Source organism: Myiozetetes cayanensis, unplaced genomic scaffold (assembly GCF_022539395.1).
Source record: "Myiozetetes cayanensis isolate MyiCay16 unplaced genomic scaffold, myiCay2020 scf7, whole genome shotgun sequence".
NCBI classification, from domain to species: Eukaryota; Metazoa; Chordata; class Aves; order Passeriformes; family Tyrannidae; genus Myiozetetes; species Myiozetetes cayanensis.
In genome coordinates this window covers 6,162,994-6,185,391 of record NW_026087964.1, presented here as the reverse complement: position 1 = coordinate 6,185,391, position 22,398 = coordinate 6,162,994, and the positions used below count along the sequence as shown (strand labels likewise).

The 22,398-nt window shown below is 44.0% G+C and overlaps 1 protein-coding gene across 1 annotated transcript in view; it reads right to left on the bottom strand.

Moving 5' to 3' along the window:
- The window catches only part of MSANTD1 (Myb/SANT DNA binding domain containing 1), a 43,625-nt gene extending 21,432 nt beyond the window's left edge, over positions 1-22,193 (bottom strand). The window contains exon 1 of the mRNA XM_050338005.1: positions 22,141-22,193. Coding sequence (XP_050193962.1) covers positions 22,141-22,156 — 16 coding nt within the window. The 5' untranslated portion in view covers positions 22,157-22,193. The remainder of the gene's footprint in view (positions 1-22,140) is intronic.
- Between the last annotated feature and the right edge of the window lie 205 nt (positions 22,194-22,398).

Genomic DNA, 22,398 nt, shown 5'->3' with positions numbered 1-22,398 from the left:
CTTCTTGCCCCTCTCAAGCTAGAAGCCAGTCAAGATTTGTCATCTACCTCAGTGACTGGCTGGTCATCAAACCCAAGGTAACTGCTGGCATGACCAGCTGCAACTCAGCCAGACCAAAGGCACTGATATTCCTCATTAACTCCACTCTGACACCTCTGCTGATGGCAGAGTCCTCCAGCACCAGCTTCCTCAAGACCAAAGACTAGGCAGTCTGGCACCAAGTACCCTGCAAGCAACTGAAGCTCTCTAACTGTTCTCATCAATAAAATAAGCATGTTAAGGTCTTGGAAACCATAAAAGAGCTACTGAGTACACCTTTGTAGATTACTTCCCTCTGTAGCAGAAAGCTGCCCTTCTCCACTCCTCTGCTCACCCCAGTCCCTCCTCTGATGAGCACTGCCATGACAAGTCCAGAAGATGTTCTTATGAACACCAATCTCAGTGGGCTTGAGGATCTCAGAAAAGCCTTTCCTTTCAATTCACACCTGCTCCTGAGAGCTGAGGAACATGAATTTAATGATCCTCTTGCAAATCTGTTCTTCATATCATCTGTCTAAACACCCTACCTTTTTTTGCAATTATTATATATCAACTTGAATAATAGCTCTCACAGCTGCTCCACCTTTCATGGTGATCTCTACAGATAACAAAGCCAAACAGGGTAGAAGGTTTTATAAATTGCAGACGTGGATCTAATGAAGATTCCCTATAAATGTTATCACAGAGTTCAGACAACTCCATTAATCCTAATGCATCTGTTGACTACACTTCAGGTGATCTGTGCTAACCGACTGCGTATACAGCCTTCAGCTTTGCAAGTGTGGGCTAATGCATGCCAAACAAAACTTCCTTTGCCAGGTTTTAGGGAATGGTGTTTTCCCTTGTGTTTGCAGGGGAATAACGGCTCCAGCCAGTCAATCACTGGAGCCCAACCCACAAACTGTGAGCCATTACACTGTGGTTACAGAAGAGCATGTCTGATCCTGCTGATGAGGACTGTGGTACAAGTCAGGCAGATGCTTCTTGGCAAATCAGAATTTAGTCCATTAGGATACAAGAAATTTCTGCAGCTTCTCTAAATGTACTTCCGTGTCTGATACCCACACGGGAGCCATCGATAGGGGTGCTGACACACAGGCCACTGCCCTTTTGGATTTCAGAAATGGAAGCACATTAGCTTTGGTTCGGGAAAGTCTTGAGACTAATTGGCAGCAAACACCCTTTTAGGCAGTGCCTTGGAGCTGTGACACTAGGAGGAGGAGGTCCCTGCTGAAGGGTCATCAGAAGTATTTGTTACCCCTTGAAGGCACAGGTCCAACTCTAAAACACATGAGTATCTCAGCAGAACATTTTCGTAATATCTTAAATACATACAACAAAACAAAACAAACAAACATAAAAAGCTGCTTTCACCCTTCTGTGTTTGGGGCAAGATTTTGAAAGCAAGATTATCTAAAGCAGAGACTGTTCACTGTTCCTTGCAATTCTCCAGTCTGGTCCACCAGGAGTGTGACATGGGGGCAACAACAAATCTTGCAAGTGGATAGTGACTGCAGAGAGTGCGTTCATCCTCCGGCCATTTCAGTGCAGGCACACCTTGGTAACTCTTCTTAAAAGGGTGTACTAGTATGCATGATTTTGTCTAAAAACCAAGCATTTGGAGTTTGCATTGCAGCAGGATACTCTGTTTTAAGTTCAGAAAAGCTGATGTGTTGCGGAGGCTGTCTCCTGCTATCCACTGGGCTAAAACACCAACTTTCTTACTGAGAATGATGGGTTTAGTGTCTCTGATTGCTGCCCACTGCGATTTGCAAAGATGGCTAAATGCAATGCAGTAGGGACAGGCTGGGGAATGAGATGCTGGAGAGCAGAGCTGTGGAAAAGGCCCTGGGGGTCCTGGGCAATGGCAAGTTAAATATGAGTCAGCAGTGCCCTGGCAGCCAGGAGGGCCAACCATGTCAGGGGGGCATCAGGCAAAGCATCACCAGCTGGGCCAGGGAGGAGATTGTCCCCCTCTGCTCTGCACTGGGGTGGCCTCATCTTGAATATTGTTTTGGGCATAACAATATAAGCAGGATACTAAGCCATTAGAGAGTGTCTGAAGGAGGGTAATGAAGATGGTGAAGGGCCTTGAGGGGAAGCCATATGGGGAGCGGCTGAGGGCACTTGGTCTGTTCAGCCTGGAGAAGAGGAGACTGAGGGAAGACTTCACTGAGGTCTTCAACATCCTCATGAGAGGAAGTGGAAGGGCAGGCACTGATCTCTTCACTCTCGTGACCAGTGACAGGATCCGAGGGAACTGGCGTGAAGTTGTGCCAGGGGAGGTCTAGGTTGGATATTAGAAACAGATTCTTCACCCAGAGGATGATTGGGCACTGGAACAGGCTCCCCAGGGAAGTGGTCACAGCACCAAGTGCAACAGAGTTCAAGAAGCATTTGGACAATGCTCTCAGACACATGGCGTGACTCTTGGGGTGGTCCTGTGCAGAGACAGGAGTTGGCCTTGATCCTTGTGGATCCTTTCCGACTCAGGATCCTCTATGATACTGTCATTCTCTATGAGAGAGGAAATACTCTATGAGATACTTTATGGGACAGGAAATACTCTTCCACTACTTCTGAAAAGCTTGGCCAGAGAAGGTAGGCAGGGACAGGCAAACAGAGAGGAGAAGTTGCCTTCTTTTCTCCCCCATTAAACCAACAGGTCCATGGCAGTGAAACTGTTGTGCTGAGGAGAGTGCTAGAAATGAGGAGCTCACCCTGAGGTAGGGAAGCATCTCACAGGCACTTTAGCCTGGCTTAGGAACTTCGATAAGGCCCATGCACCCTTCAGTCTGCCAGTCTCCTTGGGTGGTAGAGTCATGTGGGTTTGCAAAGGCTCAGAAGGTTCAGAAAACCATAAGGCTGTGAGCACAGAGCCATCAGGTCAGTGTTGTAGAACGGCACACGGACACAGCTCAAGCTGTCCTCAGAACTGAGAGGGAAGTTTAACAATACAGCAGCATCTGTAAAGGAAACCCAAAGCTATCCTAACTGCAGGAGGTCCTGTTACAAATACAGAATGAAAAAAAAACTATTCAGGCTGAGAAAGTACAGTAGGTGTGTCGAGATACATAAAAAAAGGGACAGTCTCTTTCCTCAGAGGGTCTGCAACTAAACTGGGACATGCCACAAGGGAAACAAACAGGAGAGACCAGAAGGGACAAGTGACAGCAACACATTCCTGAGCAAAAGACACAGCATGCTTGAATAGCTTTTATGGATGTCTAAAATAAATAATACCTGCAAACAAGTCTGACAACAGAAATGGGTGCTCTGGAGGAGGCTGGCTGAGGGGAAGGCGTCCTGGCTGATGTGGGGCAGAGAAGATTTTGATATGACAACACTTAGGACAAAAAGAACAAGAAAAATAAATGTTTCCCACACAAAAGCCCTGCCACAGGGCTGCCTGAATGACAGGTTTCCCTGATGGTGGAGTGGGGCACTGGGCAGCCCAGGACAGTAGTCCAAGAAGGTGCAGGTGAGCTGGAGGAAGCTGGAGAGGTTTTTTATTTCATTTTGCAAGACAACGTCCTGCTTGAATTTCACTGCAATCAGAACATTTCCCAAAAGCATTTTGATCTTGCTGAACTGGCAAATTCTGACCAAAAATATCTCCTTTGCCTATTTTAGTAGTAACCATGGAAGCCAGCTTTGTACAGACATTCAGTTGGAAAGAGGATGGTGAGAGACAGCGAGGTGAATGCAGACAAGCTGGGAAATGAGGCTTCAGCAGTTTTTGTGGTCAGATCAGGAAGCATTAGCAGACAAGGGAGAGAGCTGGAATTGTGTGGGGTTTTAGAAGAAGGAGCTCATGGACCGCAGGGAACCCAAAGAATTCACTGTTTGGAGAAACCAAGTATGTTGATAGTAATTAGATTAAAATATACGATACTAAGAATTTTTTTTTAATTACTTTGTATTTTTCTAAGTTTAGCAGAAACACAGAAAACATTCGTGCTACAGATCCTAGTTCAGCATATTGGGGAGGGAAAGAAAAAATCCCTTGTGTCCAGAAGGTACAAATAATCACTGCCCAAACGTCTGGCACTTACAATACATGCAGGCAGGATGCCAAACAAGATGGACTTTCAGTCACACATGTTCCTAAATTTTCAGGCATACAGGGAGAGATGGGCAATATTCTCAAAAATTTTGTTATATAGTATTGAAAGCAAAAGGCATCAGTTCTACACGTGTCATACCCTCAGTTCAATTTATAGCAAACAGAGAATTTCTGAGATTTCCTTACTCTTTAAGAAAACATTTGGGGATCCTTAGCATACAAAACAACCCTGCAGTACATAGTATCAGACATACTCCTTTTCTGGCAAGGAAGCAACAAACCATATTACAATGAAAGTCACTCAGTTCCCAGTGAACGGTTCTCCAAATCCCACTTGAAAGAAATTATTTTGGCCCTGCTTACTTACAGGGGTTAGTCAATAAGTCCTCCTGCCCATGTTTGGTTTTTAGCAAATTTTAGCAAGATACACGCTGAAAAGTGTCTGATTCATCACAAACTGCTCCTAAACGCTATGAAAATATTGCTCTTTCAGAAGTAAACTCCTCTAGAGAACCTGTTCCAAGCAGTTCACTTTAGACGTAAACCACGAGTTAATCCGGCTTGGATTTGAGTTGTATCACAAAAGAAGAAAAATAATCCCCGTTGTGCAGGAGTCTGCCCTGTGCCTTGTGCTGAGTGACGTTCCCATGACTCAGCAGGGCAGGAAAAAAAAAAAGCCGTGTCACGAAAAACCAGATGACAGCAGCTGTTTTGAGCGTAGTGCTTTTGCCCCGGCAAGAATTAATGCTGCTGGTGTCATCCCTGGCCAGCAGCAGCATGAAAGGTAGTGATATTTAAATAAATGCTCGGAGGAGGTTATCGATTCATTGATCCATTAGTGAGAAGCCATTCCCCAGATTCCAAGAGAGGAGAGGCAGCCAAGTGCAGGGAGCTTGGCACTGGTGCAGCACTCCAGCTAAGTGAGTCTCTGCAGCGTTGTGGTAACAAGCATTAGAGCTGTGTTGAATAAATGGGTTCTAGCTTGCTGTTCTTCCAGAAAGAGGAGTGGTGTGGGCCCTTTTCCAGCAACCTCAGAGAAACTGCAGCGCAAATTGCTGGCAATTCCCTGCCAGAAGCCCAGAGTTGCTGCTCAGAGTTTGCTACTGGCTTGGCAGATTGCTGCATCCACCTCACAGCTGTCTGCATCCTCACTCTGTCTCTCCCTGGCTCCCTGCCAAGGCTGGCAATGGACGTGGGGAGGCCGGACCGGCCCCTGCCCTGAACCCGCAGCCACACTCCAAGTGAGCCCAGCAATTCCCAGGGAACACCTTGCACAGGCTCATCCCAGTGGGGGACAGCGATGGAACCAAGTCCTGCTGCTCTGCACTTTAATCAGCCACAGGTTTTGAAAATAAAAAGCATTAAAATTCAAAGATATCTGCCAAGTCAAGAAAGGCAGGAGCTTCTCTAAGTGCCCTGCACTTCTCTGCTTGGAAACCCCACACTTCCCCCAGCTGCAGCCCTTTCCCCCCCACAAGGGTTTGCTCAGCTCTCCAGCCCCTTGGAGGAAAATTTAAAGATTTAAAAAAAATATTTCAGATAAAATATTTAGGGCACGGGAGATTTTCGTATCAGTTCATAAAAGATTTAAATACTAAAATGTAAATGGTGTTTTGGGTATTACTGCGAGGCAGCCTCAGGAACGGAAATTCTGGAGAAGCGTTGCAACCTATAAGGTTTAGACAATACTTGTAAGAGCCTGCCTGATCTGAGAGCTGCCAAAAAGGTCAGTAAAACCAAATTCACCAGCATCCTCACGCTGTGATAGCCAAAGAGCTTATCTTCTCAAGTGGTTGCTAATGGAAGTTGAGACCATACAAGAGGCAGATGCCATTTCTGGGACAGGCTGCCAGCAATGTCACCCATCCCACAGCATTCGTGTCCTTACATGGGAAGCACATACAGCTTCCAAGGGACTGATCTGGAAGTATCACACAGCACTTTATTCCCAATGCCATGCTCAAAGTGTTTCAGGGAGCTACTGATGGGGCTCATGAAGTCCTGTGTGGTCTGTATTTGCAAATCCTTCTCCCAAAAGGATGACTTCTGCCTTTGTGCAGATGATCAAAATTCTACAGCTACCAGGGCACTGAGTAGCAGCTTCAAGACAAAACACAGTACTGGGAACTTATGCATTAGCTCTCACATCTTGTGATAGGCAGGAGGACCTATCTCAACACAGAAATGTTTATTGCAATATGCATGTAACACTGCCCCTTTTAACACAGTGGTTTGCAGTATTTGGGGTCTTGTGATCCCTCTTGTTTTAGGAATGCACAGTCTTGTTCCCTGGACATCCCATGGACATCCAGGAGGAGTCATCTACTGCATCTAAGAGTGTCTCTCCAACCAGCCTTCTGCCTCAGGGTCCAGCATCTTCATCTTTTGCTGCCTTGACCGTAAGCCTGTACTGCAATTGCTGTTATGTTTGTCATTGACTCCTGGCTTCTTCCAGCTGTTATCCCCTCCCATTGTCTCTCCGCTGTTTATCAGACACAATTCTGCTCCAAGCACTCTGCAGATACCAGGGTTCAGTTTATATTTCAGCCTTAGTGTGCTGCTCTGACCCAGGCATTATGTCCTATTGGCTCGGCTATCACTAAACCAAGGAGTGTGTACGACTTTTCTCTCTTGGCCACAGTGCAAAGCTGCCTGCAAACCTCTCAGCCCACAGACCAAAGGAACATTTTCTAGCTGCCACACTCAGGAGCAGCATTCTGACCAGCCTGAGGAAGCCTATCTGCCCCCTTTCATAAGTTCTTCTGAACTAATTGACACCCACAAAGCCACTTTGAGATGCAAACTTCTCCAGGTCCAACACCACCAGAGATTTTTAAATCCTCCCTGGTGCTTTTCACTCAGTGTTGTAAACCAGAGGACATGCCTCGAGTAAGTGTAGGTCTGTGCCAGGAAAAGCAGCATAATTTGCTTCCTTATAAATGCCACTGCAATGTGGTTACTCACAGAATCAGAGAACATTTCAAGTGGGAAAGGACTCATCAGGATCTTCAAGTTCAACTCCCTGCTGCTCACAGGAGTACTGAAACCCTATAACTAAGAGCCTTGTCCAGACACTTTGGAGTCTGACAGGCCTAATGCCATGACCACTTCCCGGGAGCCTGCTCCAGTGACTGACCACCCTCTCAGTGAAGAATCTCTTTCTAATGTCCAACCTGAACTCCCCCTGATACAGATTTGGATGCAAGCAAAGCTAATACTACCAAAAGGAGTGACAGAGTACCTGCCACCATCCATTTCTCAGCTGAGTCGATCATGCAAGTGCAATCAACAAGATTACTTTAAATTATGGATTAACTGGCCTCAGTTCGCCTGTGGCAGATTAGCAAGCACTCAAATGACTCTTTTTTGGCAGAAAAGCTGCCACCAGTAGGCCAGCAAAGATTATTCTGAATAGTAACAAAACTGAAGAGCTAACAGACTGGATTTTAGTACTGCAGAACCTGCCTATTTCCAGCCAAACTCCACAGGGGGCGAGGCAAATGCAGCTTAAATAAGAAACCCAACCCAGATGTCTGAGGGGGGAGTGCAGACCAGAAGTGCATGGAATCCAAAACCACACAGATGAAGGAGACATCCAGCATGAAGGTGCCTGTACAGACAAGCTGTCTGAAGGGAGTCTGTGGTAGATGTGACTGGCAATAGGGAATTCTTATTCTGTTCATCCCTTAACATACAGTTGACAGATTTCTGCACAGCCAGAAGGAGCATTTCTGGATCCCTGGTGTTCTAAGCAAGCCTTCAATTGCTCAGAAGGCTGGGATTTTTTAGCTATAAAAAACAGCTTTAACGACTGTAGGACCAGAGACCTAAACAATGAAACAAAGAACTACCATCTGATTGCAGAGAAACAAGAATAAACAATTTACAGAAAACCAAGCCATTTCACAGCACAGTGTCTCACTCTCTTTAATAGAAGTGGCCAGTGTTTTCTATTGCCTGTGCAAACAGAAGGCAATGGTGCATTTCCCAGGGGAGGCACTCTTGTGCAACTGTTTATTAGAGGCAATCAGTCAACTCCAAAGGACTTAAAAACTCAGCCCTATTCTCCCCCCCACCTCACTCACCTTATTGTAAAAACTACTTTGACTGGCTTTAGCTCCGATTTTGCTGTGGATTTTAAGGAGCTCAACAGCCTGATCCACAAACCTTTCCAACCAAGGGCAGAGCAAGTCTGACTGCTGCTTGTCAGCATCTCACCAGCCATGTGGATGAAAATATCCCCCATGCTGCCTTTAATGCCTGGCAGCAATATCCCAGTGGCTGAAGCCACTCAAGCAGGCCAAAAATGCATCACAGGCAGCAGTCTAAAATATTCAATGGTTTTCTTCATTTGCAGCCTCTTTCCTCTCTGCACACTGTGCTTCATGGTAACTGGACAGGCAGATTATACCAAAGCTCATGCCTACCTTGTCAAATGATTTCTCATCAAGTCTCAGCGGGAACTAATTGAAGATAAAACTAATCATTCTATGAGGCCTCTTATAGAGTGTTTTATAACTTTTTGTGAATACATTAAGGAGAACTTCAGTGAAGTGCTGATCTGGCAGGACCACTGAACACACAAGCTGGAGTGACTGGACAACCCAACACATCTGAGAAATGAGAACTTTGGATATCCTCAATAAACGAGACAAGACAAACCCTTATCCATTTCTTCTGGCTGTAAAAACCAGCCCAGCAAAATGGGAATAGTAAGTGTTTTCCAAAATATCATCCTGCCTTTCTGAAAACAAAGGAGCAAGTCTGACAAGAGCTGCTTGATGTTACATGAAATATTCCCAAGGAACTCTCTGATCTTCTCTGCCTCCTGAAATCTGGAGAATACCACAGCCAGCCACTGTAACTTGTTGTTGATGCCTGCTTTAACCTGCTTCCACAATAGCCAAATTCTTTCATCAACCAATCTGGAGCTGCATCCCTGACCTCTGATCCGTACAGCGCCTCTCTGGGTATTGTACACAGCTATCAGATAACCACAAGTGACATCCAGGCTTCCTCCAGCCTCTGGGTAAAAGCTGTAACAAGGGGTCATGGCAGACCCCCAGACGAAAAAAATTAATGTACTTTTTCTGCAGTGCCTTGCAGGGTTAAAGGAGCCATTTAACCAGAGATGAAAGACAAAAGATAGGCCCAAAAAGCTTTTTTGTTTTGAAGCAACAGAAAACACCCCCTGGAATGGCAGAACCTGACACCATACCCAGTAATAAAATTCAAGGTCCCAAAAGCAGGATCAGACATATTCTTACTAATGTTTGCTTTGACAGAAATTCGCATTTTCAAGCCTCTTCTGCTGTAAAGGCAGAAGAGAAACCCAAAAACTGGTCATCACAGCTATCAGGAATATTTCAGGAGTATTTTATACATCTCATTACTGTGCTATATTCTACTCTGCCTCCCTTGTTTTTATCTTACAAATAAGAACTCCTTCAGGCAGGCATCACATGCAAGTTCCCATCTAAGCATTTAAAATATTACAAGTGGTGTGAGTTACCAGTCAAAGTTTCTGGAATCACTCTCACTTTTAAGATAATTTAGATGCTTCTCACTACTTTCAACATTCTACATTATGGGAAAGCAAGATTAGCTTTGGTTTAGATTATTAACGTAATATGATTGCAGTGCACTCAGAAATGGTAAAAAATCAACTCTCTTTCATTCCCAATTGCTCAATTCAGTATGAAACCACAGTATAACAGTAAGCAAATCTTGTGAATAAGGCTTTCATTTACATCTGACAGAGAGCCAACATCTGTGTTGCTATTTTATTTATACACACAGGCACATATATACACACACACACACTTTTTATACTTTTATATAAATACACATGCACATTATTTTACCTGGTTGCTTTCTCACGGTAACTATTTCAATATAAGTTTTTGAAGAGGAGAGGAAGGGTCTGCTGAAGGAAGACTGGGCCATGGCCTCACTGCACAGCCCAGGCAAAGGGCTCAGCATGCACACTGACCCTCATGAAGTGGAAGAGCATTGTATTTTCTCTCCAAAAATTCAGAAAGCATTGTATGTCCTTACAGATTCTGCACCATCTCAGGACTAATCCCAGACTGCTAAAAATCAAACCACGCTTGGATACCATAAGTTGTTCTTCTATGTCCTCTAATTTTATATAAGAATCACCAAAAAGAAAAATTATTTTGTCCTTTTTTAAGGAAGGACAAAATTCTCATTAGAGAATTCTGCACACAAAAGCTTGAGGAAAGTCTAACATGAAGTTGCAAGAAAGCACGTCCCCAGTGAGACATAAAAAGTTGTTGCACTCTCAAAACCGTGAAAAAAATGTTAAAAGTTAACGCATTTTAAAATACACCCCTCCAGCCAGCTGGCTAACATGTCTGAAACGGTGCAGTTGCACAGCACCCTCAGAGCCAGTGCATCAGAAGGAACCAAATGAGTTCAAGGACAAAGAACCAACCAGTTAAACCCTGTGAAAACCCATGTCAGTGATCACCAAGGAAAGAGGTGTTACAGCACAGACCCCTCTGTCCACACGGTACAAACCTGTAATATCACTGCCTACAAGGGACTGACACAGTGACTGACTTGACCTCCTCTGGCCGAAGAGAAGACAACACAACATCTTCTCCACACCCAGAAAATGCAGCCTGAACCACTTGGCTCCATTCCCTCCCCTGACTTTTCAGAGGTGGAGCAGAAGGAAAGCACAGGCTCAGTGCACAAACCCACGCCTTTGTATCCTCAAGGGTTTTACAGTGTGGAAGAAAAAGCTCAGTACCTGCTGTCCTAGGAACAGAAGATCCTCCATGAGCCTTAGAGTCAAAGCAGGGCTCCTCACAGCAGATCACGGACCCAGAGCAGAACTTCGCATCTGGGGAGAGAGAGTTTGGCAGAACAAGGCACCACGTGGGGAGGGGAGTGAGGACACATTTTGTACCAGTCAGGGAGGAAGGTCAGCTGTGCTTAGCCAGGGTTATCTTGCAAAGGTCTAGAGAGGTAGGTTTGATTTAGTTCTTAAAGTCTAGCCTTTCAAACAGCACTGACAAATGCATTCCCCATGCTATATAGTCCCATCATAAATAACTTGAATCAGCCCATAGGCCTTCAATAACCTCATTCCTGTGTGCTGAAAGCTGCTCATTTTAAGGCTAAAGAATAGGACACACATCCTCATCTGCACATCTTACCACGGCCAGCAAAAGGTGTCTTTTAAAAAGACATTCCAGCCTCACCCAGGGCACCAGCAAACATAATTTTTCCTGACTTTTCTGTCATCTGCCCAACTTCTTCATTAGCAAGTTAACACTCAGTGCTCAGCCTGCTGTCCTTCAGAGGACTGCAAATCTTTTTTTAAAGTATGGTGGGTCCTGAAGGTATTGTTATCTCTATTTTACACAAGAAGAAGCCAGAGAAAAGCAAGGGGGAAAATTTCTAAAGCTTCTAAATGACTGTGAAACTGAAGTAATTTTCAAAAAAGAATTGGACACTCCAGAGCTGAAGTCAACCTTGCACGTCCTTCAGTCACATCGCACAATGAAACACGCTCTCAATTCACTGTGGGCAAGGTCCTTAAAGCCACACAGATACCCGAAGAGAATCACAACAGGAAACAACTTCCAACTCTAAACACAGAGCTAAATCAGCCATGACTTCTCCCCTCCTCCAACCTGAGAGTCTGCAGGAACCCATTTTTTCACCAAAAGAAGTTATTTGGGTACCTGAAGTTTTTCTTCATCCATGCTGAGATCCAAATATTTTGGCCAAGCTGAACCTCTTAGTGCTTATGCCCAGGAAGCCCAGTTGGGACTGGGAGGTCTTGAACACGGCTAAGGTTCCTCAGCGTGGCTCTGGTGTCAGTGTGAGGGAGCAGCTGCTCCAACTTTCATTTAAAGACGTGGCTGGAGGAAAAAGGTGTGGTTGGGGTGGCACCAAAATAGCACCTGCTGCCAGGACAAGGTGGTTGCAACCTCTCCCTGTGGATAGAGGCACTGGGTTTGGACTCTGCCCCCAGGGCTGGTTTTGATTTTTATCCAGAGATGTTTTAATGCAAATTACATAGTAAGCAGCCTTGGGAATGCCGCCAGGTACCTGCTCCCCACCTCTGTTTAGGCAGGCCGCAATCAGGCTCCCACTTGCTTCTCCTCTCCGGCTCTGCGAATCCTTCACCGCGCCATGGCACTACTTCAATAGGAAGGGCTGAGAGGTTGCCTACAGCCTGGGAAGGGACAGGTGGATTTGAATATCCCTTGGGAGAAGGAGGACCCAAACCCAAGTCCGACCACTTCTGAGATGAGTATTAAAACCATTGGGTTATTATACGCAAACCACCACACCAATCATTTGTATCTTAAGCAGCAAGTGCAAGGCTGCGAGCTGAGACCTCGGCAACAGGGGCAGGTTTGACTCACCTGGCCGGGTTTGGAGCTTGCAGAGTGTGGGAGCTGCTCGTGGGATGTGGCGTGAGAGCTGGCTGGGCATGTGGGTGGGAAAAGGGTCTCCGGGAGCCTGAGCAGATCCCAGGACAGGTACTGGGGAGGGAACCAGATCCTACAAACAAGTCCTCTTGAAATCACCAGGGGTACGTCTGTTCCCAGCGTTTGAAGTCCTAACCTTACTTTAGGGTTAAAATGTCAAACTAAAATCTCTTTTATCACCACCAAAGTGCTTTTACCTTGCATTTTCCAGTGTTTGTTTAAGCTGAGGTTAAAAACAGTCTGGGCTTCTTGAATCCTTGTCCAGATCATAAAACTCTCTGTAGTCCAAAAGGGTATAGAAAGTTTCTATAGTGTGACTAACAGTTGTGTGCCTAGTTAGCTTCCTGCACCTTCTTCATCCTCAACCTAAAACAGTTTACCTGCAAAAGTTTAACTAAAGGCATTTCTTATAGGCATTTTTAGAGTAGCTGTTAGCCAATGTGTTCTTATCACAACCCAACACAATAAAGTAACAGCTAGCTCTACATGTAACTGTTAGGAAAAAGTCTGTAATTAAAAAGCAAGTCTACACATGTGTTTTTAAATATTGTGAGCCTTATTTTCTTCGAATTTGTTGTTTCTTCCAATTCTTTAAATATGCATTTGAAAGAAGTAGAGGGGTAGGTAGCGCTCTTTGGAAGTTGCAAATAGGTCCTTTGAGAAAATAAGTACATTTTAATCTCACTGAAACACATTAACCATAAAAATAGGAGGTAAGAGGTAGAAAAGTGGCACTTTTTGACAAAACAGAGGATGTACCCCCTAAATAGGGACAGAGGAATAGGCTGAGTAAATGGAAATATTTGCAATTAATTTTAGACAACTAGCCAGATGTGTGCCAGAGCTCCAGAATTTGTTTCAGGCCCTTTCAGAAATAAAGTCTGACACAAGATTTTGATTTAAATTTCAGACTCATCCTGGCGACACAGTCATTAGTTTATTCAACAGCATTAAAAGTGAACAGCAAGTGCCCCTAGAAACCTCCTCCCACAGAATAAGACAGTGAGAGGTAAAATTCTGCATCATTCCACGCTGATGATTTTTTTAGACAGAATTTCCCACTCACCTTAACAAGGTGATAATTAAAAAAATCTCTGCCAAGGAACACAACCTCCTCACTGGACCCCCACAGCTCTGAATGTACCTGCTGCTGGAATTTGATGTCCAAGTGTTTGGGAGACTTGTGTTAGGAACAAGTGCACAGTTGCACAGAGATTAAATTCCTCGGAGTTCCTTTTTTTTTTTTTAATTTATTATTCTAAGGAAAAACAAGAGAGGATCCTGCAGTTTGGTAAATCTGAACACAAGGACACAAACAGGGCTTGTCGCCCTCCCAGCCAAGCCCCTGATGGCTACAGAAGAAACAACACACAGCTGTGTCTCCACTGACTTGCTACAGCTGTTCTTTTCAGGTTTTGCAATGGTACGGGAGTATTACAAGGTCTAATATTGCTTTTTGGTATATGGAGAGCAGCGCTGGCCAATCCTGCTTGCACTATCACGTTATTCAATTAAATATCCAAAAATAAATGATACCACATGCCAATACAGAGTGCAGTCTTACCAGCCCTAAATCAGGGTCAGGTTTATGCTGTTGTGGTCTCTCTAAATATGCTCAACTTGAATGAGCTGTACCTTCTGCCTGTTGGAGAATGACTGGCCATTTTGCACTTCACAGGATGGATCCACACCCCTCAGGGCACATCTGAGCTCAGGCTTTTTTTATTTCCCCCCACAGAACACCAAGGTGCAGACCAGAGCATGCCTGATATCCACACGAGTTGCTGTACTGTCAGGGGATGTTCTGTGCCACAAAGAAGGAGAATTCAGGCTGCAGAAAAGCGACTGCACACACCATCACCTTCCTCTGAATCTCATATGAGGAATGACTTGGCACCCACAGGAGGAGACCAACTGTGTCACTCTTCCAGCATGGGCTGCCATCCAAACCCACAGCTGGTACTACCACACCACCCCCTTATTCAGTGGCAAAGAAGCTCTTATTGCCCTGTATCCTTCCTCCTCTTTCAGATCTCAGTCAAGACTTTTCACCCTTGGCACTGAATCACCTATTTTACTACCTTTAACTCCTCTCAATTTGGCATCATTTGTTTTCCCAGATCCACCACTGTGTTTTTCCCAAAATATTAAGGAGGCAAAGCTCACATTAGAAAATCCTACATTTCTTCATGGTACTGTGTAGCTCTCCTACAACACTCACTAGCCTGTGGCTTCATGCCAGCCTACATCCTCAAACCCTTGAGCCCCAGCTCTTGGGCGAAGATTCTTGGTGAGACAGACATTCACTTCAGCAATGAGACAGTCACTTCTGTGGTTGCAAAATACAGCCAAAATCTGAAAAAAAAATCCCCTCTAGTTCACACTTTTGTCTAGATCAGTGACCAAAGATGCTGCGCATAAAGCTAGAGACTGGGTGTTGGTGCAGAGCTCAACAGCCCTAAGAAGCAGAAACTCCCAACTGATGTTAAAATAGACAGCTTCTACTCAGATTTAAGCTCTGTCCCTGGACAAAAAGAGGTTCATCAGGAGACTGGTCCAGCCTCTGAAACACATGCATCAAATTCCAAATGTCATTTGACTTGGTCCAAATGGATGCCTTTTCTGGGCCTGGTGCTAACCAAAATAAACTTGCATGCTTCAAACAAGCAGCAGCATCAGAACTGCAAAAGTATTTTCCATGGACCAGGGCAGCCTTCCCAGTTCCAGTGAGAGAACAACGTCTGGGATGTGTGTGTTGTAGCAGTACAGATGTAAAATGGTTAAGTGGATCACTGAAGGCATCCACCACTGCTTTGTGATGCATTTGAAGAACTTTACAAGCAAGCAAATAACACGCATCAAGCAATGAAAAAATGAAGAATTATTTTTTTCCCTTCATAGATTATATAAAAGATTTTGGCCCACTTAAAATAGACATCCTCAATGAAAATTATATCTAGCTACAATGAGGTGGTAGTCTTGTTATGAGCGAGTCATTGTTGCACAGACTTGACTTTTACTATGGAAAAAAGGGGCTCGCTGGTATGGAATGGCTTCTCAAATAAAGTTATTCTGTAAAGAAAACTAATATAAGAAAAGCAAAGAGCCCCTTTAATTAAAAGCTACATGAGGGATTTTTTTCAGCCTAGTTATTCTGCAACAGAACTTCATCATGAACTCCTCTATCCCAATGATCATCTCATCTCTCTGAACAGTACGAGCAAAAAAAATTGCCGTGTACCTTCCTCCCTCTAATGAGGACTATGGGAAACGGCAGAGACATCAGACACTTTACATGCTCACCTCTCCCCATATGTCCCACAACCCTCCAAAATTTCCCTTCCCTGATGTCAAAACAAGTATGAAAAAAGATTTTCACAAACAAGAAAAAGACAGGGAAGGGAAAATTGGGCAGCTTTTCAGGTGGATATGACAGGTAATTCAGATGCGACCCAAAAAATAAAAAATAGTTTTAGAATCTAGCTCAGTTTTCAGGATGAATGACACTGCTGAACAAGGGGGAGAGAGACACAATAGGTGGTGTAACAAGAGTAGGACAGCTGTCTACTGACATGTAGGCAGAGCTGAGAAAGCCTCATGCATTCAAACCAGAGACCAGACAACTCTCTGGCAGCATGTGAGAGAAAAGCTGTGTGCTGTGGTGCCAGCAGGAGTGGAGGTCTGGACATGGTAACCCCGGGGGTCCTTTCCAAGCCTGTGTTTCAATCTCTTGGCACAGACACCCTTCTGTACCTGTGAGCGTTCTTGCAGCTTTTCTGTGTCCTATTTCTACTTCTACATTATTCAAGACACAGTTATCACACTTGGGCACATTGTGGATTTACACAAAAACCTCAAACCTTTTTTCTTATTTTAAGCTTTCTTTAAAGTCTTTTTCATCCTGTTTATCTTCTTGATCACTACTAAGGATTGAGCTGATATTTTCCAAGAGTTACTCACAATGACACCAAGATATTTTCCTGAATGGTTACATCTCTGTGCATGCACAGTTATGGCTCTTTCCCCTTTATGCATTACTTTGCAGATGTTCAGATAAGGTGAGAAAATGGAGAATATTCACAGTCAGTTTTAATTTTAACTACCTTGAAAATCTCTTATCATAAAGTTTGCCCACTCTCCTTTTTTCCCTAAAGCACTAGTAGGTAATTTAACAGTAGAGATACCAACAGAGGTTCTTGCAGCCTGGTGACTTCCTGCAATTGGAAAAAGGATGACTTGATCCCTACCCTCTATTTTATTACCGTGAACTAATCAGAAACATAACCAGTTCAAAACTATAGGAATACATTCCTTTTTATTTCTTAACTATTACCAATGACTATTGGTAAGGGACCCTGGAAGTCCAGCTATACCTTATCAGCTGAATCATCTCTGCCCAAGGGCTACTGGGCTTCAAAGTACACAGATTTATGACAGCTTCCTTCTACAAAATCAATTTTGACATTTGCCCAATATATCATATTTACAAGTCCCCATTTTAGTTTCCATAATTTTGATCAAGGAAGGCTCGATTTACCACTGTACACAGCCCTTTAAACATCAATTACATCTGCCACCCTCAATTGTCACATCAATTATTTAATCTGTATCAAAGGAAACCATTAATTCAAGAACTCCACATTTGGGACTCTTGGGTGGCTACCATGGCTACCACCTATTTTTATCAATAGTATTACGCACTTTATCCAATTGTTCTAAACCTGTTCTGCTGACACTTCAGTTTAAAACACATCTTTAGATGCTTTCAGATAACAAAATGCTCCAGAAGAGAGGGCTCCCTGAGACCCTTTATGATGAACAGCAAAGCAAAGATTTATTTAGCCTTGCTGTAACAGCCCTGTGTACTTTGAGGGTTCTTATTACACTGCAATTGCCTATCAAGCTTCTGTGGACAGGCTTCCTACCCTTCATGTGTTTGAAGTGGTTTTCTCACTGTTTCTGTGAGTTTAGCAAGTTGCCCCTCAGAATTGATTTTACCTGCCTTGTTTAACTTGCCTGTATGCTCTTTTATATTTCCTCTGTTCAGACATCACCTCCAGTTTCTGCAAGATGTCTTTTTTACTTCTAACATCATTCTGCTATTCTACTGAACAACACCAGCTTTTCAGAGTCCTCCTCAATCCTTTTGATAAAAGAGAATACACGATTCCTTGGGCTCGTGTTATAATGTCTTCTCACCAGCTGCACTTTCTGTGCAAGTATCTTACTCTTTTAGCTGTTGCTTTGAACAACAAAATTCATAGAATCATTCATATATTTATCTATTCTACCTCTCAAGAGATTTTTTTTGTTTGTACAGGGACAAGAGAACTGAGTTTGTCATGGTCATTGCACATTGCTCCGGCTTAAAAACAGCGTTGTCTTTTCGTTGTTACATTAAATCACAGAATCATAGAACAATATTACGTTGTTTCACATCCCTGCATTGCTTTCCCTGTTGTCTCTAACATCAAGGTCTTTCTCCTCTTCTGGTCCTACATTCAGTGTCTTTGGTATTTCTCCATCTACTTCTGCAGGGAGAGGCCCTTTCTTCCCTTGTACTTCCCTGCACACTCTCTGGATCACAAGCGTCTCAAACAAATACCATTCTCTCCTCCGAGTGAAACTGCTCCACTCGCCAAGGCAAGAGCAGCCCATATTTCCCATATTTCCAAAACAGAGTTCTCAGATTTCCTCAGCCAGCACTCTGATAAAGAGAATTTTCCAGAGGGTTTCAAGACCATGTTTCTAATTGTTTGTTTGTTTGTTTGTAATACTAATTGCAAACAGAGCCAACATCAATACCAACACTGCCATCTCAACGCCTCCCCGACATAAGAAATGTATCCCTCTAGCCTGATTTTTCTTTGTTTCCCACAAGAGCACTGAAGTTCCCTGGAAGGGCAGTTTCTTCACACCTCCAGGATAGTTTGGATGAGGAGTCTAAGAAGATTAGCTTCTGTAATGTTTTCTAAAAACCACTGTAAGGAGGATCACTGACACGGATGACTGATTTTCATCCAGGAGATTTTAGCATTGTTCCACTATCTCATGCATTTATTAGGATTTCATTTCCTTCTGGAGCCTCAAGGGAAATTTCATAATCAGCACACCTGGTATGTGTAGTATAAATAATTAAGGGGATGCCCTCTCTAACAATCTATGCAGAAAGGCTGTTCTGCTGTAAGAAATGGCCTGGATCACAGCCTTGTTAGAAGAAAGAATTAGGGTTATGAGATCCTCTCCGTTTTCAGACTCAAAAAAACCCTCATGAACATTTACTGAACCAAATGGAGTGAAGATTCTACCTGACTGAGGTAGAGGAACCTACTCAATCAGTATGTCTAGAAGTTGTTTCAATATTATTCTTTCTATGCTGTCAGCAGAAATGGTGCTTTAGCACCATTTTTCTATCCCACAATTTAATTTATTGCTTGCCTTAAGAAAAAAGATCATGACACCAATTTAGCTTATCATCACATCAAGAAAAATACTTTATGTGACAAAATTGGCAATAAGCCAGCACTGCATAAACTGGTTTGATGAGAAAAATACTTAGGGCAGACCATGGTAGAGAGGACAGAGATCATGAGACACCCTCCTCACGTGGCTTTATCTGTTCAGCCATTTCCAAGGGCAGTAGCTGTCACAGCCCAAGATCTGGTGCTCTTTGGTGGTTTCCCCCAGACACTGAGAGCACTTAAGTCTTCACAAAGTGAACATTATGAGAAGAAGGAATTACTTTATTATCACAAATAGATAAAATAGTTGACACCTCCCTTGCGTTGCCGGACATGCAAATTCCTGTCTGATGGCTCACACTACTAACATGTTGGTAGCATCTCTGCTTTACCAACAGAACCCTTTGCTCTGAATTTTTCTTTCTGCTACCTCTGATCAATCCCTTGTCTTAATCTGTATTTAATACTTTCTCTCCAGATCCCTCATTGGAAATATTTCTCTTCCTCTCCCTAAACCCAAACTCAAGTTTTACTTTAAAGCTTCTAAAAAAGTTTGATCATATCATGTGCTCCACTTTATGCTGCCATCTGGAACTAAAGTACAGCAGAGTAAATGACATATTTGTGATTTGGAATCCAGTTTTGTAGACAGAAGAGGTTAATCAGTTCATTTAAATATGTTGCTTTGATATGTAACTAAAATAGATTCGAACACTGAGATTTGCTCACCATCATTACTCCCATTTTCCAACACATTAATTAGATAGAGGCAGTCAAATCAAGCAAATCAGCTTCTCATCAAGGACTGTATTCTAAATTATAAATATTTTACAGCTAGAAAATGCTAATTAATAAGTTGTGACCAGAATATTAGACCTGACATGAACAGCACCAGATATATATGCAACATTGTGCCAACACACTCCCACCTTTTGAACTTGCCCAGTTACCTCAGGTCTATCTAAGTTCTTACACATCTTCCTAAAGCACATTTGAAAGATCTCTGACTAATTAAATCTATTGCTATTAGTCTGACTAGGCCATATTTAAATTCAATTTTTAATAGGTTATGACCCATAAGTGTATTCATTATCAGCATTTCTCTCTTTCTAAAAGCCTGATACTACAATTGGATTGATGGGGCACATCCTTACACTGATATGTTGCTTTAGGGGGACTCTGTTTGGGTGCAAAGGTCCTTTAGAACCACAGCCTTCAGTTGCAGCACGATAAAGCATCACAGGATTACAGTCATTCCCCCGAAAAACAAAAAAGACTCATCTTTATCTTCTAACTTTGTTTGCCTTGGCATCATCAAGACTTTACCTCTCAACTTAGAAAAAGAGAAGCCAGAAGTTACCAAGGCAGAAAGATCCAGGCATCCTACAATAAAATTCAGGACTTGGTTTCAGTGCAGCCCTTTTCTTATTCTACCCAGAGCAGTAGGATGCACACAGTCTGATGCATTAAAACCGTTTCAGAACCCTCAGCAAAAAGTGGGTTTCAGTTTAGGAAGCAATAACAGGAGGGCTCTGGGCATGTTTGCAGTGAAAAGTGCACTAGTAAAGCTTCACAAGCTGAGCAGAATTTTTCCCCTCTTTGAGAACTAAAGGTGTGATTTCAAAGTGCACAGAATGGTTTTACTTCCATGGGACAAGCACTTGACAACTTCGGGTACTTTGTGACACTCTGAGACTCACCTTTCTCCTCTGGATGCCCTAGTGGGAGCCCTTCCACCCCCAGACCGGGCTCAGCTGTGCGAGCCCACGGGCATCCATGTGCTGGGAGTACTCCCAAGCCGCAGGGACAAAGGGTTAATCCAGCTCGCAGGCAGACATTAAACCGTGCTAAGAGCATTCCACAGAAATACCATCCTGAGCTCGCAGCCCAGGAGGAATAGCCAGCCTGACACACTCTCTGTCCGTGATTTTAAAGTCAGCAGCAACAGGGCATTTTGTGGGGCACTCACAAACCCTTAGAAACCCGCGGGCATGGAAAACTAGCCATTGTATGGACAGCTGCATGGAAAAAACCTGGAAAGCCGTTTAAGCAGCATTAGCTGTGAAAGTTGTGCTTTGCTTTAAGCAGACTCATTTCGAGTTCTACCACCTGTTTAAAAGGCAAAATATTTCCTCATTCATTTTAAAAGCTGCGGCTCCGTCCCCCCTTCCTGTCTGCATAAAGATGTCGTAAAGACACACACTTAGAGGAGAATAAAAGAACCTGCAGTTGTAAGTATCCCAGATATTGATCTCTATCAGGCTATATAAACCAGGGCTTTAGCAGTCTCTCAGGAGTTTGCTGTAAAAGCAATTGGAACTGCAATTAACAACAGCACATCTTAGGATAGGGAAAGACTTCTAACTAGAAGCTAATTAGGAGGGCAAACACTGAGGCTTGTTAGCTGAGATGCTAATGAGAATTATACTTGAGTGGCAGCAGACTAGCTATTCAGAGTTAATTAGAAACCTCAGCTGATAGTATATTGCTCTTAAGAGCTTTCAAAACAAACAACTGGAAAAACTGTCCTGCAGCTAAGGATCCAGCATGCCATGTTGAGTAATTCATGGGCACAGGGAACAGCCAGAAGATTACACTCAAGCATCGGAGTAATTTAACAGCATGTTAAAAAGGTAGAGAGGTTTTTAGGAGGTGCATGCCCGCCTGGATTTTCTGCAGTGGATCGGTTCATCGGTGGCAACCCTGATGCTGCATTACCCACTGCCTGGTGAAAACATCCACTTGCACCAGAGGATGGGGGGCTGCCACGAGCCCAAAGTATCCTCACCAGTCTTGTGCAGAAGTGGGACAAGGACCTGGGCTGGTCCAACAGCCCCTGACAGCTTTCCTATCCCACCCCCAACCTCTCCCAGCCCAGCCCTCAGCTCTGGGAAAGCTGCTGGTGTCAGCTGTACCAGGGCAGAGCCACAGCTGTGTGCAATTGCTCTCACCACCACTTTGCCTTCCCGGGGCACGGGAGGGGTTTACTCTCTGCCCCTCTTTGTGCGGTGAGGGGGCAAAGAGTAAATCGGGGCACTTCGAGGGGAAAAACCTGTTAAATGTACCTTGGCCGCAACGGGGATGTGAAGTGTGGCCTTACCTGGGCTGAGTTGCATGGCTGATTCCTGCTCTGAGCAGAGCCAGGGAGGCAAAGCAGAGGGGCTGCCTGTTTAAATGTTTCCTCTGTGCCTGATTGGAAGCGCAAGAGCCAGTCAGGGGCAGGGGAGAGGCTGCTAAACTCAAAGTAGGCTGCTTGTTTCAGGAAAAGGTTGGATACTGGAGAACCTGCACGCTGGTTCGCAGCGCACGTGAACACACATGAAAACATTTGGTGTCACAGGGGAGAGACGTGCTCCAG